The sequence below is a fragment of the Podarcis pityusensis genome (genome assembly GCF_964106645.2).
Source record: "Podarcis pityusensis genome assembly, chromosome: 13".
Classification (NCBI taxonomy): Eukaryota; Metazoa; Chordata; class Lepidosauria; order Squamata; family Lacertidae; genus Podarcis; species Podarcis pityusensis.
In genome coordinates, this window is record NC_138038.1 from 32,915,716 (window position 1) to 32,932,643 (window position 16,928).

Genomic DNA, 16,928 nt, shown 5'->3' on the forward strand with positions numbered 1-16,928 from the left:
GACAGGGTGGGGTTGGTGTGGCTGGGGCTAGGAAGGGAAGTCTGCAAAGTTAAGAGCCCGCAGATTTTCCTTGTGGACTTTCCTTCACTGGAGGTTTTTAGCCATCTGTCATGGGTGTTTGAGTGGAGATCCTTACCTTGCAGAATGTTGGGCTAGATGAAGAGGTGGTCTATTTTCAGTCTCCACAAAAGTCATCCAAAGTAAAATGCTGTCTGAATTTCAGATTAGAGTTGGGTGGAATTATTATTTTTATTTAAAATTGAGTTTATAAACCATCACAGTTGTCTCATCAGAATGGCATCAGCATTTAGCTCAGAAACAAAGGTCACACACACAGTTTGTATTGCTAGAAAATTATATTGTATTCAGGTTTTTTTTCCTGAGGAGTTGCTCCCTATTGTTTAGCTCAGGCCTCAGCACAATAATGTAGCATTTCGGGAAAAATATACAACCCAGCAAGCCAAAACTGGATGATAAGATGGAAAAAATTTCCACAGCCACCATGTATTTTCCCTTGGTGCTCAGGTAGGTTGGGACAAAAGATAACCAGACACTGCAAAAGATCAACATACTAAATGTGATAAACTTGGCTTCGTTGAAACTGTCAGGCAACTTCCTGGCGAAGAAAGCCACAGTGAAGCTAACAATGGCCAGGAAGCCCAAATACCCCAAGACACAGTAAAACATAGTCACAGACCCTTCATTGCATTCTAGTAAAATTTGCTCAGTCACAGAATGCATGTCAACATCTGGGAATGGGGGAGAGGTTGCCAGCCATATAGCACAAATACCTGCTTGCATAAGGGAGCAGGAAAGAACAATGGTGCTAGCTAGTCTTTTCCCCACCCATTTTCTCATTTTAGAACCAGGCTTGGTGGCCATGAAAGCCAGAACCACAGTGACAGATTTTGCCAATACAGAAGAAACAGCCATGGAGAAGATGATGCCAAAGGCAGTTTGTCGGAATAGACACCCCAGTATCCAAGGTCTGCCAATGAAGAGCAATACACAGAGGGGGCAGAGCAGGAGGGAGAGAAGGAGAAGGTAGGTAAGATTCCTGTTGTTAGCTTTGACAATAGGAGTGTCATGATACTTCATAAATGCCATGAGCACAAGAGCTGTGATTAAAGAACATGAAAGAGCACAAGTGACTAAGCTGATTCCCAAGGGCTCTTCAAAAGCCAGGAAGCTTACAACTTTGGGAGTGCAAAAATCCTGATCTTCATTTGGGTGACAGTCTTCTGGGCACCAGAAACAGTCGTTCATGTCTGAAAAACAATATTCCCTGTCAGTCTTCCCAAACATTTCCTGATCCTCAATTGGAATTGCAATCCGAATGGCTGGCCCTTGTGCTGCAGGTGGCGCTGTGGTCTAAACCACTGAGCCTCTTGGGCTTGCTGCTTGTAAGGTTGGCAGTTCAAATCCCCACAACGGAGTGAGCTCCAGTTGCTGTGTCCCAGCTTCTGCCAACCTAGCAGTTTGAAAGCACACCAGTGTAAGTAGATAAATAGGTACTGCTATAGCAGGAAGGTAAATGGTGTTTTCATGTGCTCTGGTTTCCATTCCGTTTTACTAGAAGCAGTTTAATCATGCTGGCCACATGACCCGGAAAGCTGTCTGTGGACAAACACTGGCTCCTTGGCCTGAAAGTGAGATGAGTGACAGAACCTTATAGTCGCCATTGACAGGACTTAACCATCCAGGGGTCCTTTACCTTTACCTTTACCTTTACCTTTATCTGTGTGAAAGCAGAATATTTCTATCCTATGGCACAGGTGTGGGGAAGCCCCGTTCCATGCCTTGTATGTGTGGGGCACATTTCCTGGGAGCACTGAGGCCCATAGACTGCCACAAAATACTGGTCCCAGGTATTGCTTGGTATCTTGCTAATACTATGGGCTCATGGGAAAAAGTTGTCCTATTAGCCCTTGCTAAGGGAAGTGAAAATATTTCATCAGTTGTATCTTGGAGTGAATGTGTCATGAAGTGCCAGTGCAGTAGCAAGTGTGTGTGTGTGTGTGTGTGGTGTGTGTAAGAAAGAGAGAGAGAGACAGAGAGAGAGAGAGAGAGAGAGAGAGAGAGAGAGAGAGAGGACAATGGCCATAAAGAGGAAAGATATGAAATAATTTACCAAAAACTCACACACAAACTTTGTTTCATTTTGGTGCCTTTTAGGGCCACAGTGAAACACCTGGGTAAGCACAGAAACAGCTGAGCTACCTCCATCAATCTGCCCCAACCCTGTGATCCCTACTGCCAGGTTGAGATGGCCCTACCACCCCACACTTTGCTCTTGTTACCGTCCATTTTCCATCGTCGGTGGTCATATCGCAGTACACAGGCACAGGGATATTGGGGCCCACAGGAACTTTGAAATGTCTTAAGAATTTTTAGTCCTGAATAATTCAGGAGGGAGGGTCACTTTTGACTTTAGCCTAATGATCAGGGAGAATATTCCATTTCTTACCCACAACACTAATAATAATAATAATAATAATAATAATAATAATAATAATAATTTATTTTTATAGCCAGTGTGGTGTAGTGGTTAAGAGCGGTAGTCTCATAATCTGGGGGACCGGGTTCGCGTCTCCGCTCCTCCACATGCAGGTGCTGGGTGACCTTGGGCCAGTCACACTTCTTTGAAGTCTCTCAGCCCCCCTCACCTCACAGAGTGTTTGTTGTGGGGGAGGAAGGGAAAGGAGAATGTTAGCCGCTTTGAGACTCCTTAAAGGGAGTGAAAGGCGGGATAGCAAATCCAAACTCTTCTTCTTCTTCTTCTTCTTCTTCTTCTTCTTCTTCTTCTTCTTACCCTGCCCATCTGGCTGGGCTTCCCCAGCCACTCTGGACAGCTTCCAACAAAATATTAAAATACAGTAATACACCAAACATTAAAAGCTTCCCTAAACAGGGCTGCCTCAGATGTCTTCTAAATGTCTGGTAGTTGTTGTTCTCTTTGACATCTGCTGGGAGGGTGTTCCACAGGGCAGGTGCCACTACCTAGAAGGCCCTCTGCCTGGTTCCCTGTAACTTGGCTTCTCGCAGTGAGGGAACCGCCAGAAGGCTCTCGGCATTGGACCTCAGTGTCCGGGTAGAAGGATGGAGGTGGAGACACTCCTTCAGATCTACTGGACCGAGGCCGTTTAGGGTTTTAAAGGTCAGCATCAACACTTTGAATTGTGCTCGGAAATGTACTGGGAACCAATGTAGGTCTTTCAAGATTGGTGTTATGTGGTTTTGGTGGCTGCTCCCAGTCACCAGTCTAGCTGCCACATTCTGGATTAGTTGTAGTTTCCAGGTCACCTTCAAAGGTAGCCCCACATAGAGTGCATTGCAGTAGTCCAAGCGAGAGATAACCAGAGCATGCACCACTCTGGCGAGGTAGTCTGTGGACAGGTAGGGTCTCAGCCTGCGTACCAGATGGAGCTGGTAAACAGCTGTCCTGGACACAGAATTGACCTGCACCTCCATGGACAGCTGTGAGTCCAGAATGACTCCCAGGCTGTGAACCTGTTCCTTCAGGGGCACAGTTACCTCATTCAGGACCAGGGAGTTCTCCACACCTGCCCACCTCCTGTCCCCGCAAAACAGTACTTCTGTCTTGTCAGGATTCAACCTCAATCTGTTAGCCACCATCCATCCTCCAACTGCCTCCAGACACTCACACAGGACCTTCACCGCCTTCACTGGTTCTGATTTGAAAGAGAGGTAGAGCTGGGTATCATCCGCATATTGATGGACACCCAGCCCAAACCCCCTGATGATCTCTCCCAGTGGCTGCATGGAGATGTTGAAAAGCATGGGGGAGAGGACAGAACCCTGAGGCACCCCATAAGTGAGAGCCCATGGATCTGAACACTCATCCCCCCACCACCACTTTCTGAACACGGCCCAGGAGGACGGAGCAGAACCACTGTATAACAGTGCCCCAAAGCTCCCAGCCCCTCTAGATGGTTCAGAAGGATGTTATGGTTGATGGTATCAAACGCCGCTGAGAGATCCAGCGGAACTAGAAAACAGCTCTCACTTTTGTCCCTAGCCCGCCAGAGATCATCAACCAGTGAGACCAAGTCAGTTTCAGACCCATGATGAGGCCTGAATCCAACTGTAAGGGATCCAAATGGTCCATTTCTTCCAGGCATGCCTGGAGTTGTTCAGCAACCACTCGCTCAATCACTTTGCCCAAGAATGGAAGATTTGAGACTGGGCGATAGTTGCCCATATTGGCCACATCTAAAGATGTTTTTTTAAGAAGCGGTTTGATAACCACCTCTTTCAGTGGGTCTGGGAAGGCTCCCTCACAGAGAGAAGCATTCACTAACCCACAAAGCCCATCACCCAGCCCTTCCCGGCAAGCTTTTATAAGCCAGGATGGGCAAGGATCAAGGAGACAAGTGGTTGGTTTCACTCATCCAAGCAGCCTGTCCACATCCTCGGGGGTAACAGATTGGAACTGATCCCACGCAACTTGACTAGACAGGGCTCTAGCACTCTCCTGCCCCGGCCCTGCTCCCATGGTAGAGTCTACCTCTTCCTGAATCTGAGCGACTTTATCTGCAAAAAAACTTTGCAAAATCATTGCAGGAAATCATGTGGCTTGTACTGGGCCCCGATGTCGCAGGTGGTTCCGCTAAATTGCGAACCATCTGAAAGAGTCTCCTCCTGCTGTTTTCCACACATGCAATAGAGGCGGAGAAGAAGGTCTTCTTCGCCGTCGCTATCGCCACTTGGTAGGCTCGACAATGAGCTCTAACCCGTTTCCGGTCTGATTCAGAATGAGTTATCTGCCACAGGCACTCTAGCCGTCTCAGCGATTGTTTAATTGCCCTCAGATCCGTGGAAAACTACAGGGCTGTCCAGGCTCCATGCAATCGGAGAGGGTGCTTGGGAGCCAGAAAGTCAATAGCCCTGGTTAACTCCACATTCCAGTGGGCCACCAGGGAATCTGTTGAAAGGCCATCAACATGGAATAAAACATCCCCTACCACTCTCTGGAAATCATTTTGATCCATTATGTGGTGGGGGCGGACCATCCAAATCGGTCCCACCTCCATGCAGAGGGGAAGGGTCACAGAGAAGTCCAGTTGCACCAGGTAGTGATCTGACCATGGCACTTCTTCAGTTTCACTTTTACTTAGTGTCAGTTCACAAACATCCATAGAGGTGAATACGAGGTCTAAGGCATGTCCGCAGCTATGAGTTGGGTCAGACTTATTCAGGGACAGCCCCATGGAGGCCATGCGTTCCACAAAGTCCCGAGCTGCCCCTTGTAAGCATGGCTGAGCCCATCAGTACTCACTTAGATCTTCCATATCTGTCTGTAAAAGATGCCAAATCAGAATAGGGGCATTCTGAATAGAGTGGTACTTCAGAAGTCAAACGAAGTATGTTCTGGAAATCCATTCGACACCCAAAACTTTCGGAAACCAAAGCGCAGCTCCTGAGACCCATGAAACATTCGGGTTCCAAAGATTCTTCACAAACTGGAACACTCACTTCTGGGTTTGCGGCATTCAGGGGCCAAAACGTTTGACTCGCCAGGCATTCAGGATTCAAGGTATGACTGTATATGAAACCAGGCTTATTCGTCTCTTGTCATCTCTTGTCAGCGACTTTCCTATCAATGCCTACAGGCCTTCAAATTTTGTATATTGCTGGACATAAGGTATTACCCTGAAATTGCTTTTACAGTGAAAATTCTATAATTTATTTTTATATGTGGGATTGTTCTTAATTGGTTTTACTATTGATATTTTTAAGGTTGCAATATTTTATGAGAAGCAATTCATAAAATCCAACAAACAAGCAACCAACCAACCAACCAACCAACCAACAAACCAACCAACATATGAGGCCCATATACTCCTTACCTTTCTGGTTGGAAATCTTCCCTTCAGGACACGGGATGCAATCATGGCAGCAAAATGGCGCTCCTTCCTTCCTTTTTTTGTGATAACCAGGATGGCAACTGTCTGTACACACAGAAATAGGCAGTGTCTGACCCAAAAGGAAATAAAACAATGTTACCATTTAGAATATAATAAGCAGGAAGTTGTATTTTCTTAGTAAATCTTTAGTTCAACAGTAGGCATTGTGATTTTTGAAAACCTTTGGTATCTGATACTTTACTAAGGATTGTAGGCAATATGAATAAAATCTATCACTAGTTTCATACACATGTTGGACCTTCGCCCAAAATGTTATCAAAGAAGGGAATGAGAGAAATCTTGAGCTTCATTCATTTATCTTTTCCAGGTTCACTCTGACCTGTGTTCCATTCATTAGAATTTTGGAAAAATTAGGATAATTACCAAAAATAATTCTGAGATTGAAGCAAGAACAATTTGATTCAGTGTTCTTTCCATCCGTTTCTTTTTCCCCATAACAACAACAAAATTGATGTAGCTGTTATGGTATAGTCACAATGAGAACTGAGGCACATGTTGATGCAATTGTAAATATAAGCATTTAGTTTGCATATGTTCTCTCCAACTTTCTCTTGGATTGTTTTATCAATGTGCAAAGGATACAGACACCGTGGTATAACACCATATAAGGATTATATTTATATTACATGAAAATATGCATGACCATTTTGGCCATCACATTCCCCCCCCCCCACCATATACATGCTGTTTCATATGTAACCTCTTTGAAATATTATATATATTAATTTCACAATCTCTTCTTGACTTCTCGTTACTAAAATACTTATAAACAATATTCCCTCTCTTATTTTAGACAGTCAATGGGCAGATAGTCAGTCAGCATTCAAAGCTGCCTGTGTGTGCTTACCTGAACTACCTAAGATATATTGCATCCCTGCACACACTAAATTAAAAAGCCATGAAAATGAATCACCAGATGCTCAGATCGTTAAATTAAATAATAAAACAGCCATCTGTGGCAGTAAATCCTTTATATAAACATCTGTATGGAGTGGAATAATAACAATAATATCAACAACAGCAACAACAACAACAATCAATAGCTAATCAGTGGATAGATGGTAGCATCTCTGTAAATGTGATCACCTGTTTACATCAACTGGATATATATGGCCATGTTGAGCAGAAACACCCTCAACCACTCTTTGGGTGGGAAAACATGGCTTCATAGTATTGAAGGACGGGTGGCCAGTGCTTTTTTCTGGGGGTACTCCAGGTCACACAGTACCAGCACCTTCTTCCAGCCCAAGCGTGTGCCACTTACTGTAACAGCTTCATGGTGATCAGCCCGGATAGCTGTGTTAGATGGTTACAGACTACCGGCACTTTTTTACAATTAAAGCACTGGGGATTGTTGTACTCACATTCAAATAGTAGTAAAGTCTATCCCTATCTGAGCATTCAGACTCCTTGTGTACAAACATTTATGTGAGGGAGAACAAAAGTGCACTACAAAGTATCTCATTCTCCAGCAGAAGTGGGATAACTCCTCTCCTCATGAAAAGTCCTAATGAAATTCAAATCCTTAAAGTTCAAACCCTCACATCATACCTGGTTAAATCCAATGTGCCATGTAATAGTAGCCTCATTAATAGTGAATTCTTTTACGGGTGTCTGGAGATTCACTTTTCCAACTTTCACTCTGAGGAAGGATTGATTTGGGAATGTGATCCAGTTGACAATGTCAAATCCAGCTTCCAGGGCCCCATTGTGATCCAAGGAAATTTTGTCTCCAGCACTGTTGTTAAATGAAATACTCTGTAAAAAGTGGTGGAGCTGGGGGGGGGGGGGGATGGTGCAGAAGAAGAGAAATGCAGAAATGTAATAAGTTGGAACAAACTGATTCCAGAAGTTCTAGGAATTCCACCCAAATACACACACACACACACACACACACAAAACAAGTATTGTAGCATTTCTGGATAGGCAAGTGAACATACTGTGGAGGGACCCGCTTCCTGCTTCTACTAGGTCCTCTTGATTTACCTAAAGATCCCAGATAAATGATCTGAAATCATTACCTGCCATGGCAGCCAATTCTTAAGCTTCTCTTTTTCTTCATAAACCATTGCTCTGTGTTTGGACCTGGATGAAGTCATTGCATGTAAAGCATGGGCCATAGCATAGACAGCATTATAGATACTGTAGCTATGACCAGTCATGCTTGTCTCAAAAACTGACCCAGGAAGACTCTCCAGGTTCTCTTCCCCAGTGCACTTTTCATCAAACAACTTTTTCATCACTGAGAAATGACAAAGGAATGCTTGTTCCCAGAAGTCTGTGATGAAACCATCTTCACTTGCAAAGAAAGGACTTCTGCTCTGAAGAAATTGCTCGAAGCCTTGAAGTTCATTTGTGTGAACAGTGAAGGATAAAGCACCATGGATTAGTTGCATATTCCAATTCCTTTGGTAATAAAATGAGACAAAGTCCATCTGTGTAGTCATGATCCACACCTTCCCCTTGGGTTTTACTGTTGTGTATCCCACTTCTGACAGTCTTTCCATCCACATTATAGTTGTAAAAGTTTCTATTTCTCCATAAAATATCAATGTGTTGGCTTTACTTTCCATTACAATGTCAAACATTTCCCACATCTTCTCCCCAATCTTAAAAAAATCATCGAAATACATAATTTGAAGGATTTTTTGCATGAAGGCAAGGCAAATGCCTTTATGAGGAAACAGAGAAAGCATGGCCTGCACAAACCTTTCTCCATTGTTATTATCCACAGCAATGATCCCAATCCATGTCCACCTGAAATGCAGAAGTAACTCAGCAATCCCTTCATATTGATGGTCTTCGTTTGGGACCATCTGGTAGAAAGAAAGCCCTGGGAATTCACCATGTATCACTGGAACTGACCCATAGGTGATCTAAATATAGTGAGGATAGGGAAAAGCTGAAAAGGCTTCATGAATACTGAATATGCAATAGGAATGACCATGTACAACACAATTGTTTTCAGTATCATTTCTGAAAAAAATAGTTGGCCAATTTTAAATTGTGTCATGTTTCATAGTTTTTCATGTTCGTTTAAAAAAACAAACAAACCAGGACTGGGTGATCAGAAGCAAATAAACATATTCCCAAAATCATCATCTGATAAAATTTGATGAAGCTCAACAATTTTTAGAACACATTTTCTCAAGTTTTCTTAAATTTTCAAAAATTGTTAGCATAGCTGAGACAAATTTCACTAACACTGCTACCTTTTACAACATACTAAAAAGAGACTGTACTAAAAAGAGGCATTTGGAATGGTTTCACAATCTCACAATTATTTTATAGCACCGTGTGCTTGATATCATAGGTTGAAAAAGTCACATCCTTTTTCTTCTTTTTTTGGCTGAAGAAGAGAGAGAACATTTTGATGCTGTCACCACAGAAAGGAGTTCAGCTTCCACTGATTTACCTATATCCTCCGGTTTGGATCGGATACATTTCTCACTGTCTCAAAGCCAGTAGTTCTTACCTTTGAGTAGTTCTCAAAGTTCTTACCTGTGGAACTTTGTAGATGTGTAACAATGTTGCCATGTGGAAAGATGTTGTAGGGTGAAGTTCCCCAATGACACCTATCAGATAGTCCTGGATATCACACTTGTAGTTGGGGAGATTTTCTTTTCGTGAGGCAAGAAATTTCATTGTGGCATGAAAGGTCTGCTGTACATTGAAATTAGTGTCATGGATGCGTAATCCTAAACTGACATTGGGTAGGATCTGAGAATTTTCATTTATTTCATTTACAGCGAATGCCAAGGCCAGGACATGCTGATAGCTCTTAGTCAGTACACTACAAAGAGAATTTCATATGGTATCAAGGGAATAGTCTTTGAAGAATTATTGCCACTGTGCTATGTACCACCAAGATGCCCTGCCATAAAACACAACATTAACTAAACCATCCTCAGTTAAGCACACTCTTGTTACATTTTAGTAGATAGAGATGGATGGTTGTTGCACTTATTTCCCATTGCAATCAACTTGGGGCTGTAGGGAGTCCCAGATCTGACCAAAGATGCCTTGTTAATGGTAGTCATGTGGAAACCTCAAGTGAATCACCCTTAATTGCCTGCAAACAGAGCTGATGTACATGCCTATGAAATGCTAATCTAGTTCATCTATCAAATGTCGCAAAATATCAACTGACACCTACAAACATCATTGGGTGTCCAATGCCTCTAACTAACTACCAATATGACAATTTCTCCCAGGAGAAATGTAAGCCTGATTTCTATGCAGCAGACATTGAGTCTGACAGGTAGGTTCTTCACCTCAGTTCCCTCTTCAACAACTGCCACATTAAAGGGGAGAGTTTGTCCCACTTGTATCTCCACACAGAAAATTTAATATTCAAGGACGGGTTTGTAGGCACAGAGCAAATGCATTTCCTTTGCCTAGTAGAACTTAAAGGAGGACTACAGGGGTGGGGAAAGATAAATGTGATTAATAGCATAAAAACCTTATAAAAATGTAGCATTACAAATCTAAACTATTGATTATTGATGCAAAGCTGAGAAACCGTAATTAAATTGCAATTACCTGACTCAGGAAGGTTGAATTGGGCACAAAGTGAAGGGTGATATGGGACTTCCAAATGAAAGAGTGGAAGATGTTCAAAGGAATGGGAAATTATACTCATTTTTCTTTTGGAGGACTTCCCCCACCCAAAAAACTTCCTCAATTATCATATAAAAACCAGTCTACAGTCCACAAAATATCAGCTGCACAAAAGATTTGATTATTCATATGTCCCATATGCCTACATAGCAACTTCTGCAATAATTTTGATTAAAGTATATTTAATTCAGTATACCTGAAGGAGCATCTCCACCCCCATCTCTCAGCCTAGACACTGAGGTCCTCCTCCAATGGTCTTCTTCTGTTTCCCTCACTGCAAGAAGCAAAGTTAAAGGGAACCAGGCAGAGGACCTTATCAGTAGTAGCGCCCTACCTGTGAAACAGCCTCCCTTCAGATGTCAAGGAAAGAAACAACTATTTGACTTTTAGAAGACATCTGCAGGCAGCCCTGTATTGGGAAGTTTTTAATGTTTTGATGTTTTATTATGTTTTGATATATGCTATAAGCCACCCAGAGTGGCTGGAGGAACCCAGTCAGATGAGCAGGATATAATTTTTATCAATCTCAAATAAAACGGCATGAAATTCATACAGCTGTTATTTTAAAAAAAGTAATTCTAGATATAAGGTGTATCTTAATAATGTGTCTGATCCACAGCTGAGCACACGAAAAGTATCAGTGCTAAAAATAACTTTTGCTCTTAGCATAACTTGTTTAAATAATATTTGAAGTTGACTATATTAAGTCAGGCCAATTAAGGGTTTGTGGTTTTTTTGTTTTATAAAAGTAAACTAGAGTGGCTGGGGAAGCCCAGCCAAATGGGCGGGGTATAAATAAATTATTATTATTATTATTATTATTATTATTAAACCTAAAGAATATTTGTTCAGGATAAGGGGTGGGTGGTAGGATGTACCAGTCTGGTATTCAGGTCTGGCTTGTCTCTGAAGGACATTGCAAAAAGAGAACACTGACTTTCATTTCCATTTTAACATATTAAATTGTATTGCATTAGTGTAATGAAAAACACCTGTTGAATATCTCTAAAAATACCAAAAACAGGTGCAAAAAATGGGTGCAGAAGTGGGAATATTTGCCACACCTACCGGTACCTACCAACCAATGAAGTGAAAAAGAAAACTCAGAAACTGAGGAAGAATGTAGAGAAAATTCAACTGGAAAACTCACAAAGGATAATTTTTAGATGCCCCCCCCCCACCAGCCCAAAACAATTTCATTTCATGTTTTTTTTTAAAATAATTTGAGCCACTCCAGAAGATTGGACTACCATGAATATTGCAGCTCAAATATAAGGAGAGAGAAAAACTCACACAGGCTGATTAATCAACGCCTTGTTAGGGTGATTCTTGAAGGAAGCCATCTCTGAAAGATAAACTGTATGTGATGCAATTCCGCCAATGATGAGGTCACCTAGTTGGTAATATTCATGAAGTACTGAAAGAGAATCACTGATAGTGCACTTAGTGAAACGAGTACTGCATACTGTGTGAGGAAGTAATAACAGTGTGAACACTGTTAATAAAACCATCTTGAACACAAATCTTGGGTTGCACTTGGAGATTTCCCTGCAGGCACTTAGGAGCCTTACATTACATCAGAGATCAAAGAAGCAAGGCTACGTTTCTCCCCAGTTTTCATGAGAAATTCTGTCGAGTGCATTTATTAGAGTTCACATAGATTTGGATACTACTGTTGTTCCAAATCATAGTAACTCCTTGGTGGCTTTTACAAGCAGTATAATTAATTATTGCCATGTGATAATTATAGACTAGATAATCACATACTCATACTTGAGAATTCATTATGGTCTGTCAGAAGAAAACATGTTTATCATATCTTCTCTTTACTGGGATTGCAGGAAATGGAACTACACCAGTAAATGTTACAGGAAGTCCTACTCATATTTGGGAGACAGAAAACTCTGTGACGTGTGTCACAGAAAGCCCTACTCATACCAAATGTCCATGGTAAAGTGAAGGTTTCTCAGTGCCTTCCTCTGACTCAGTACAGCCTACACTACTTCATTGTGAGAATAAAACTGGTGTGAGATAATAATGAGCAACAACAACAGGGGCCCTGTAACAAAATGTGTCACAAAATGTGACAATGTGAATTATTTGGTTCAGATTCGACATATGCAATTCTGTCCCTTCACTGCCTGGTTTTCCTTCTTTCCCCTTAAAAAAAAATCTATTGATTCAGATCTCAGTTACCACACTCAGTTCTAATTGAGGTCTCTGGGCTTTAGTTTCCCTTTATTCTCTTCATTTATTCTAGACTTTCGTTACTTCCCACCCCTGGTCTCCCAGGGAATCTGCACATACCTTAACAATGTTATGAAGTGACCAATGGGTTGTGTATTTTCCCTTTAATTTTTCCAAGAACAAGACAAAAACCTTGTGCTGTTATGTTGAAGGCCTTCTAACCTTTATAAAAATGGACACAACTCTTGGACACTCCATTGTCAGCCTCTTTGGGCCTCAATATGCTTCATTGTGAAATGTTCCTTATTAAGTCTAGATCTAGATATATTCTCTTGTTTCTAGTGCCATTGGATTAGATCGCATCTCTACCGCAGTAATGGATACATGGAAGAGGCTGTGACTTTCTAAATTGAATTACTTTGCACCTGTTTTTTTCCTTTTTTTTCCTTTTCGTGATTGCAGATTTAACGTTCCTGACATATGTGCAGAGGCCAATGCTGGCAAGATTTATTTCATTTTTTATATCTCTAAACTTCCTAGCCATTCAGATTTAACTGGATTGTCTATGATGTCTTAAGCATTCCTGAAGCCATATGTAAATGTTAATGGACACCGCATATAATAACTTCCTATTTAGTTTATGTAAGTTGTTCATTTCCTTTGCTTCAACATCTTTGCTATTCCATGTTTTTTAAAAAATAAATATTCTGTCAGTCCCAATTATAATTATTTTATGCTTATACAAAATAATTAACTGCAGTGGGAAGCTATTGGCTTGCATCCCTTACCAAGCTAGGCTGTGCCTGTGTTCCCAGGATGTTGAATGTATGAAACACATTTTATTACACTGTAGTTTGTATAAATATGTTAGACAGCATCTAATCAAACCAATATTAGCAGAACAACCTGACTCCTTCTATGTTGAGGGTCTCATTGAGGATAAGACTGATGCTATTACATTGGCTGTAGCAAAATATCTCTTGGAGGCAGTAAAAATCAGAAATCAGTATATATGGGCTAGAGCTCCTCTGTTGACTAGGAAGGCCACTGTTACATCTTAATAACTCTTGATGTATACCATTGTTGGACTGTGTATTTTGGGTCTACGGACCTCAATAAAGCTGTTTGTGTGAACTACATTTATACATTGCTGCTCCCACTTTCTAGTGCTGCCAGATCTCCTAACCTTTGCAAAGATTCCACTTCATCTGGGTGGGCCTTACATAGCCAAATTTGCAGTAGCTTATATATTTCCCCCCTCTCTGGAAAATGTCTTACACATTCTATTTCAGTGTTTCTCATATACTGGGCTGAGAGCCACTAGTGGGCCTTGGGCAACTTTCAAGATGGTGTTAGTGCCACAGCCTGCTCACTTCTTCTTCACTTGGCTCCCCTGCTAGCTCAGCATCAGAAATCATTTGCAAGCCAAGTAAATGTGATGAGGTGATAAAGAAGTTCAGGGGAGAACAGGGAATGAAAATCTTCCTCATCTTAAAATTTGAGAGAAGGGATGAGGACATTGGGGCACAGCCCAGTGGCTTAAAATAGCAAAAGGTTATATAGGAGAAGTATGGAAAGAAGAGGTGGTCTATTTTCAGTCTCCACAAAAGTCATCCAAAGTAAAATGCTGTCTGAATTTCAGATTAGAGTTGGGTGGAATTATTATTTTTATTTAAAATTGAGTTTATAAACCATCACAGTTGTCTCATCAGAATGGCATCAGCATTTAGCTCAGAAACAAAGGTCACACACACAGTTTGTATTGCTAGAAAATTATATTGTATTCAGTTTTATTTCCTGAGGAGTTGCTCCCTATTGTTCAGCTCAGGCCTCAGCACAATAATGTAGCATTTTGGGAAAAATATACAACCCAGCAAGCCAAAACTGGATGATAAGATGGAAAAAATTTCCACAGCCACCATGTATTTTCCCTTGGTGCTCAGGTAGGTTGGGACAAAAGATAACCAGACACTGCAAAAGATCAACATACTAAATGTGATAAACTTGGCTTCGTTGAAACTGTCAGGCAACTTCCTGGCGAAGAAAGCCACAGTGAAGCTAACAATGGCCAGGAAGCCCAAGTACCCCAAGACACAGTAAAACATAGTCACAGACCCTTCATTGCATTCTAGTAAAATTTGCTCAGTCACAGAATGCATGTCAACATCTGGGAATGGGGGAGAGGTTGCCAGCCATATAGCACAAATACCTGCTTGCATAAGGGAGCAGGAAAGAACAATGGTGCTAGCTAGTCTTTTCCCCACCCATTTCCTCATTTTAGAACCAGGCTTGGTGGCCATGAAAGCCAGAACCACAGTGACAGATTTTGCCAATACAGAAGAAACAGCCATGGAGAAGATGATGCCAAAGGCAGTTTGTCGGAATAGACACCCCAGTATCCAAGGTCTGCCAATGAAGAGCAATACACAGAGGGGGCAGAGCAGGAGGGAGAGAAGGAGAAGGTAGGTAAGATTCCTGTTGTTAGCTTTGACAATAGGAGTGTCATGATACTTCATAAATGCCACGAGCACAAGAGCTATGATCAAGGAACATGAAAGAGCACCAGTGACTAAGCTGATTCCCAAGGGCTCTTCAAAAGCCAGGAAGCTTACAGCTTTGGGAGTGCAAAAATCCTGATCTTCATTTGGGTGACAGTCTTCTGGGCACCAGAAACAGTCGTTCATGTCTGAAAAACAATATTCCCTGTCAGTCTTCCCAAACATTTCCTGATGCTAAATTGATATTGCAATCTGAATGGCTGGCCCTTTTGCTGCCTATGTGAAAGCAGAATGTTTCTATCCTATAACACAGGTTTGGGGAAGCCTTGTTCCATGACCAATACCTTTTCCTGGCAGCACAGGGGCCCATAGGCTGCAGCAAAATACTGGGCTCATGTTTTGCCTGGTATCTTGCCCATGCCATGGGCTTAAAGTTGTCCCATTAGCCGATGCAAAGGGGAGTGGAAACATTTCATCAGTTGCATCATGGGGTGAAAGTGTCCTGAAATGCCATTGCAGTAGCAAATGTGTGTATGTGTGTGTGTTTGTGTGTGTGTGTGTGTGTGTGTGAGAGAGAGAGAGAGAGAGAGAGAGAGAGAGAGAGACCCATCTTTGAAATGTTTTAAGAATTTTGAGTCCCGACTTCCGGCTGCCTTAGTGGCACAACTCTCACGATAGCGGAGACCATTGGCAAAGATGAAACAAGGATGATTTGAGGGTAATTGTCCTTGCAAACTCCCCCCAGGGAACAGGGGATGTGAGCTTTACTCAGATCATCTCAGTACCTGCCTTTTGCTCTGACATGGAGGTGAGTGGCAGGGAGACTCTGAGTGCAAAAGCACTTCGCTTCTTGGTCACCCTCCAATGCCACCATTAAGAGCAGCGGTTCTTCTGTTCATTAAGAGATTAATTAGGATTAATGCACAGATGCGTGCTACTAATGATGGGACAAGATTAAGGACTGCCAAATTGAAACAGCTACAAGGTTGTACAGATTTAAACTGGAAGATGACTTCATTCGAGCAACAAGATGGTATGTGTTGTGGGGGAGCCAATCACTTCATTTTAAATACTTTGTTACATAAATGACTCAGCAACCCCCCTGACAATGTCAAAAAACTTTGTTCTTCAAAGCAAGTGAAGAAGAAAGGAGATGGGAGTACGGATATTGATTCTAATGACATACGGGACTGTGTGAGGAAAATACTGTATTATGTTTGGAATCATTATAAAAAGGGCTTGGAGCCTCTGCAGAGTTAATTCTTTTACTTGCCACCTCATTGAGGGGAGGAGGGACTGGACTTTGAAGACTTGCTGGGGCTCTGGTGGGGAACTAGATCATTCTTCTACGGATAATTATAATTAATTGCTTCGACTGGATGTGGAGGGGAGAACTTGGAGGCCTGCCAGGGCTTTGGCAGGACGTTGGGTGACTCCCTGCTTGAAATTGAAAATGGAATTTTACAGCTGCAACATAAGAGTTGGGAACAAAGAGAAAGACCTCTCCAGAGTAACTCTGAGTCAACAGAGCTGTAAGACCCAAAGGAGATCAGGAATAATTAATATGGACATAATATTTGATAAAGAAATACAGGAACAATTGATGGAAATTAAAACCTCACACAGTAAGAAGAAAGGAGAACTTCACTTGCGAATTTACAAATTACTATATGTG

At 41.9% G+C, this 16,928-nt stretch overlaps 2 protein-coding genes across 2 annotated transcripts; both read right to left on the reverse strand.

Annotated features, from left to right (window-relative positions):
- Window positions 1-354: 354 nt before the first annotated feature.
- LOC308461873 (vomeronasal type-2 receptor 26-like) lies at window positions 355-12,079 on the reverse strand (the record flags this gene model as incomplete). The annotated part of the gene is made up of 6 exons (XM_080979041.1): window positions 355-1,268; window positions 5,871-5,997; window positions 7,500-7,686; window positions 8,130-8,824; window positions 9,450-9,741; window positions 11,862-12,079. The coding sequence occupies 6 exons, from the start codon at window positions 12,077-12,079 to the stop codon at window positions 355-357; spliced, it is 2,433 nt and encodes an 810-aa protein (XP_080835167.1).
- Window positions 12,080-14,545: 2,466 nt separating this feature from the next.
- LOC308461874 (vomeronasal type-2 receptor 26-like) lies at window positions 14,546-15,439 on the reverse strand (the record flags this gene model as incomplete). The annotated part of the gene is made up of 1 exon (XM_080979042.1): window positions 14,546-15,439. One exon carries the CDS (start codon window positions 15,437-15,439, stop codon window positions 14,546-14,548), a length of 894 nt encoding a protein of 297 aa, XP_080835168.1.
- Between the last annotated feature and the right edge of the window lie 1,489 nt (window positions 15,440-16,928).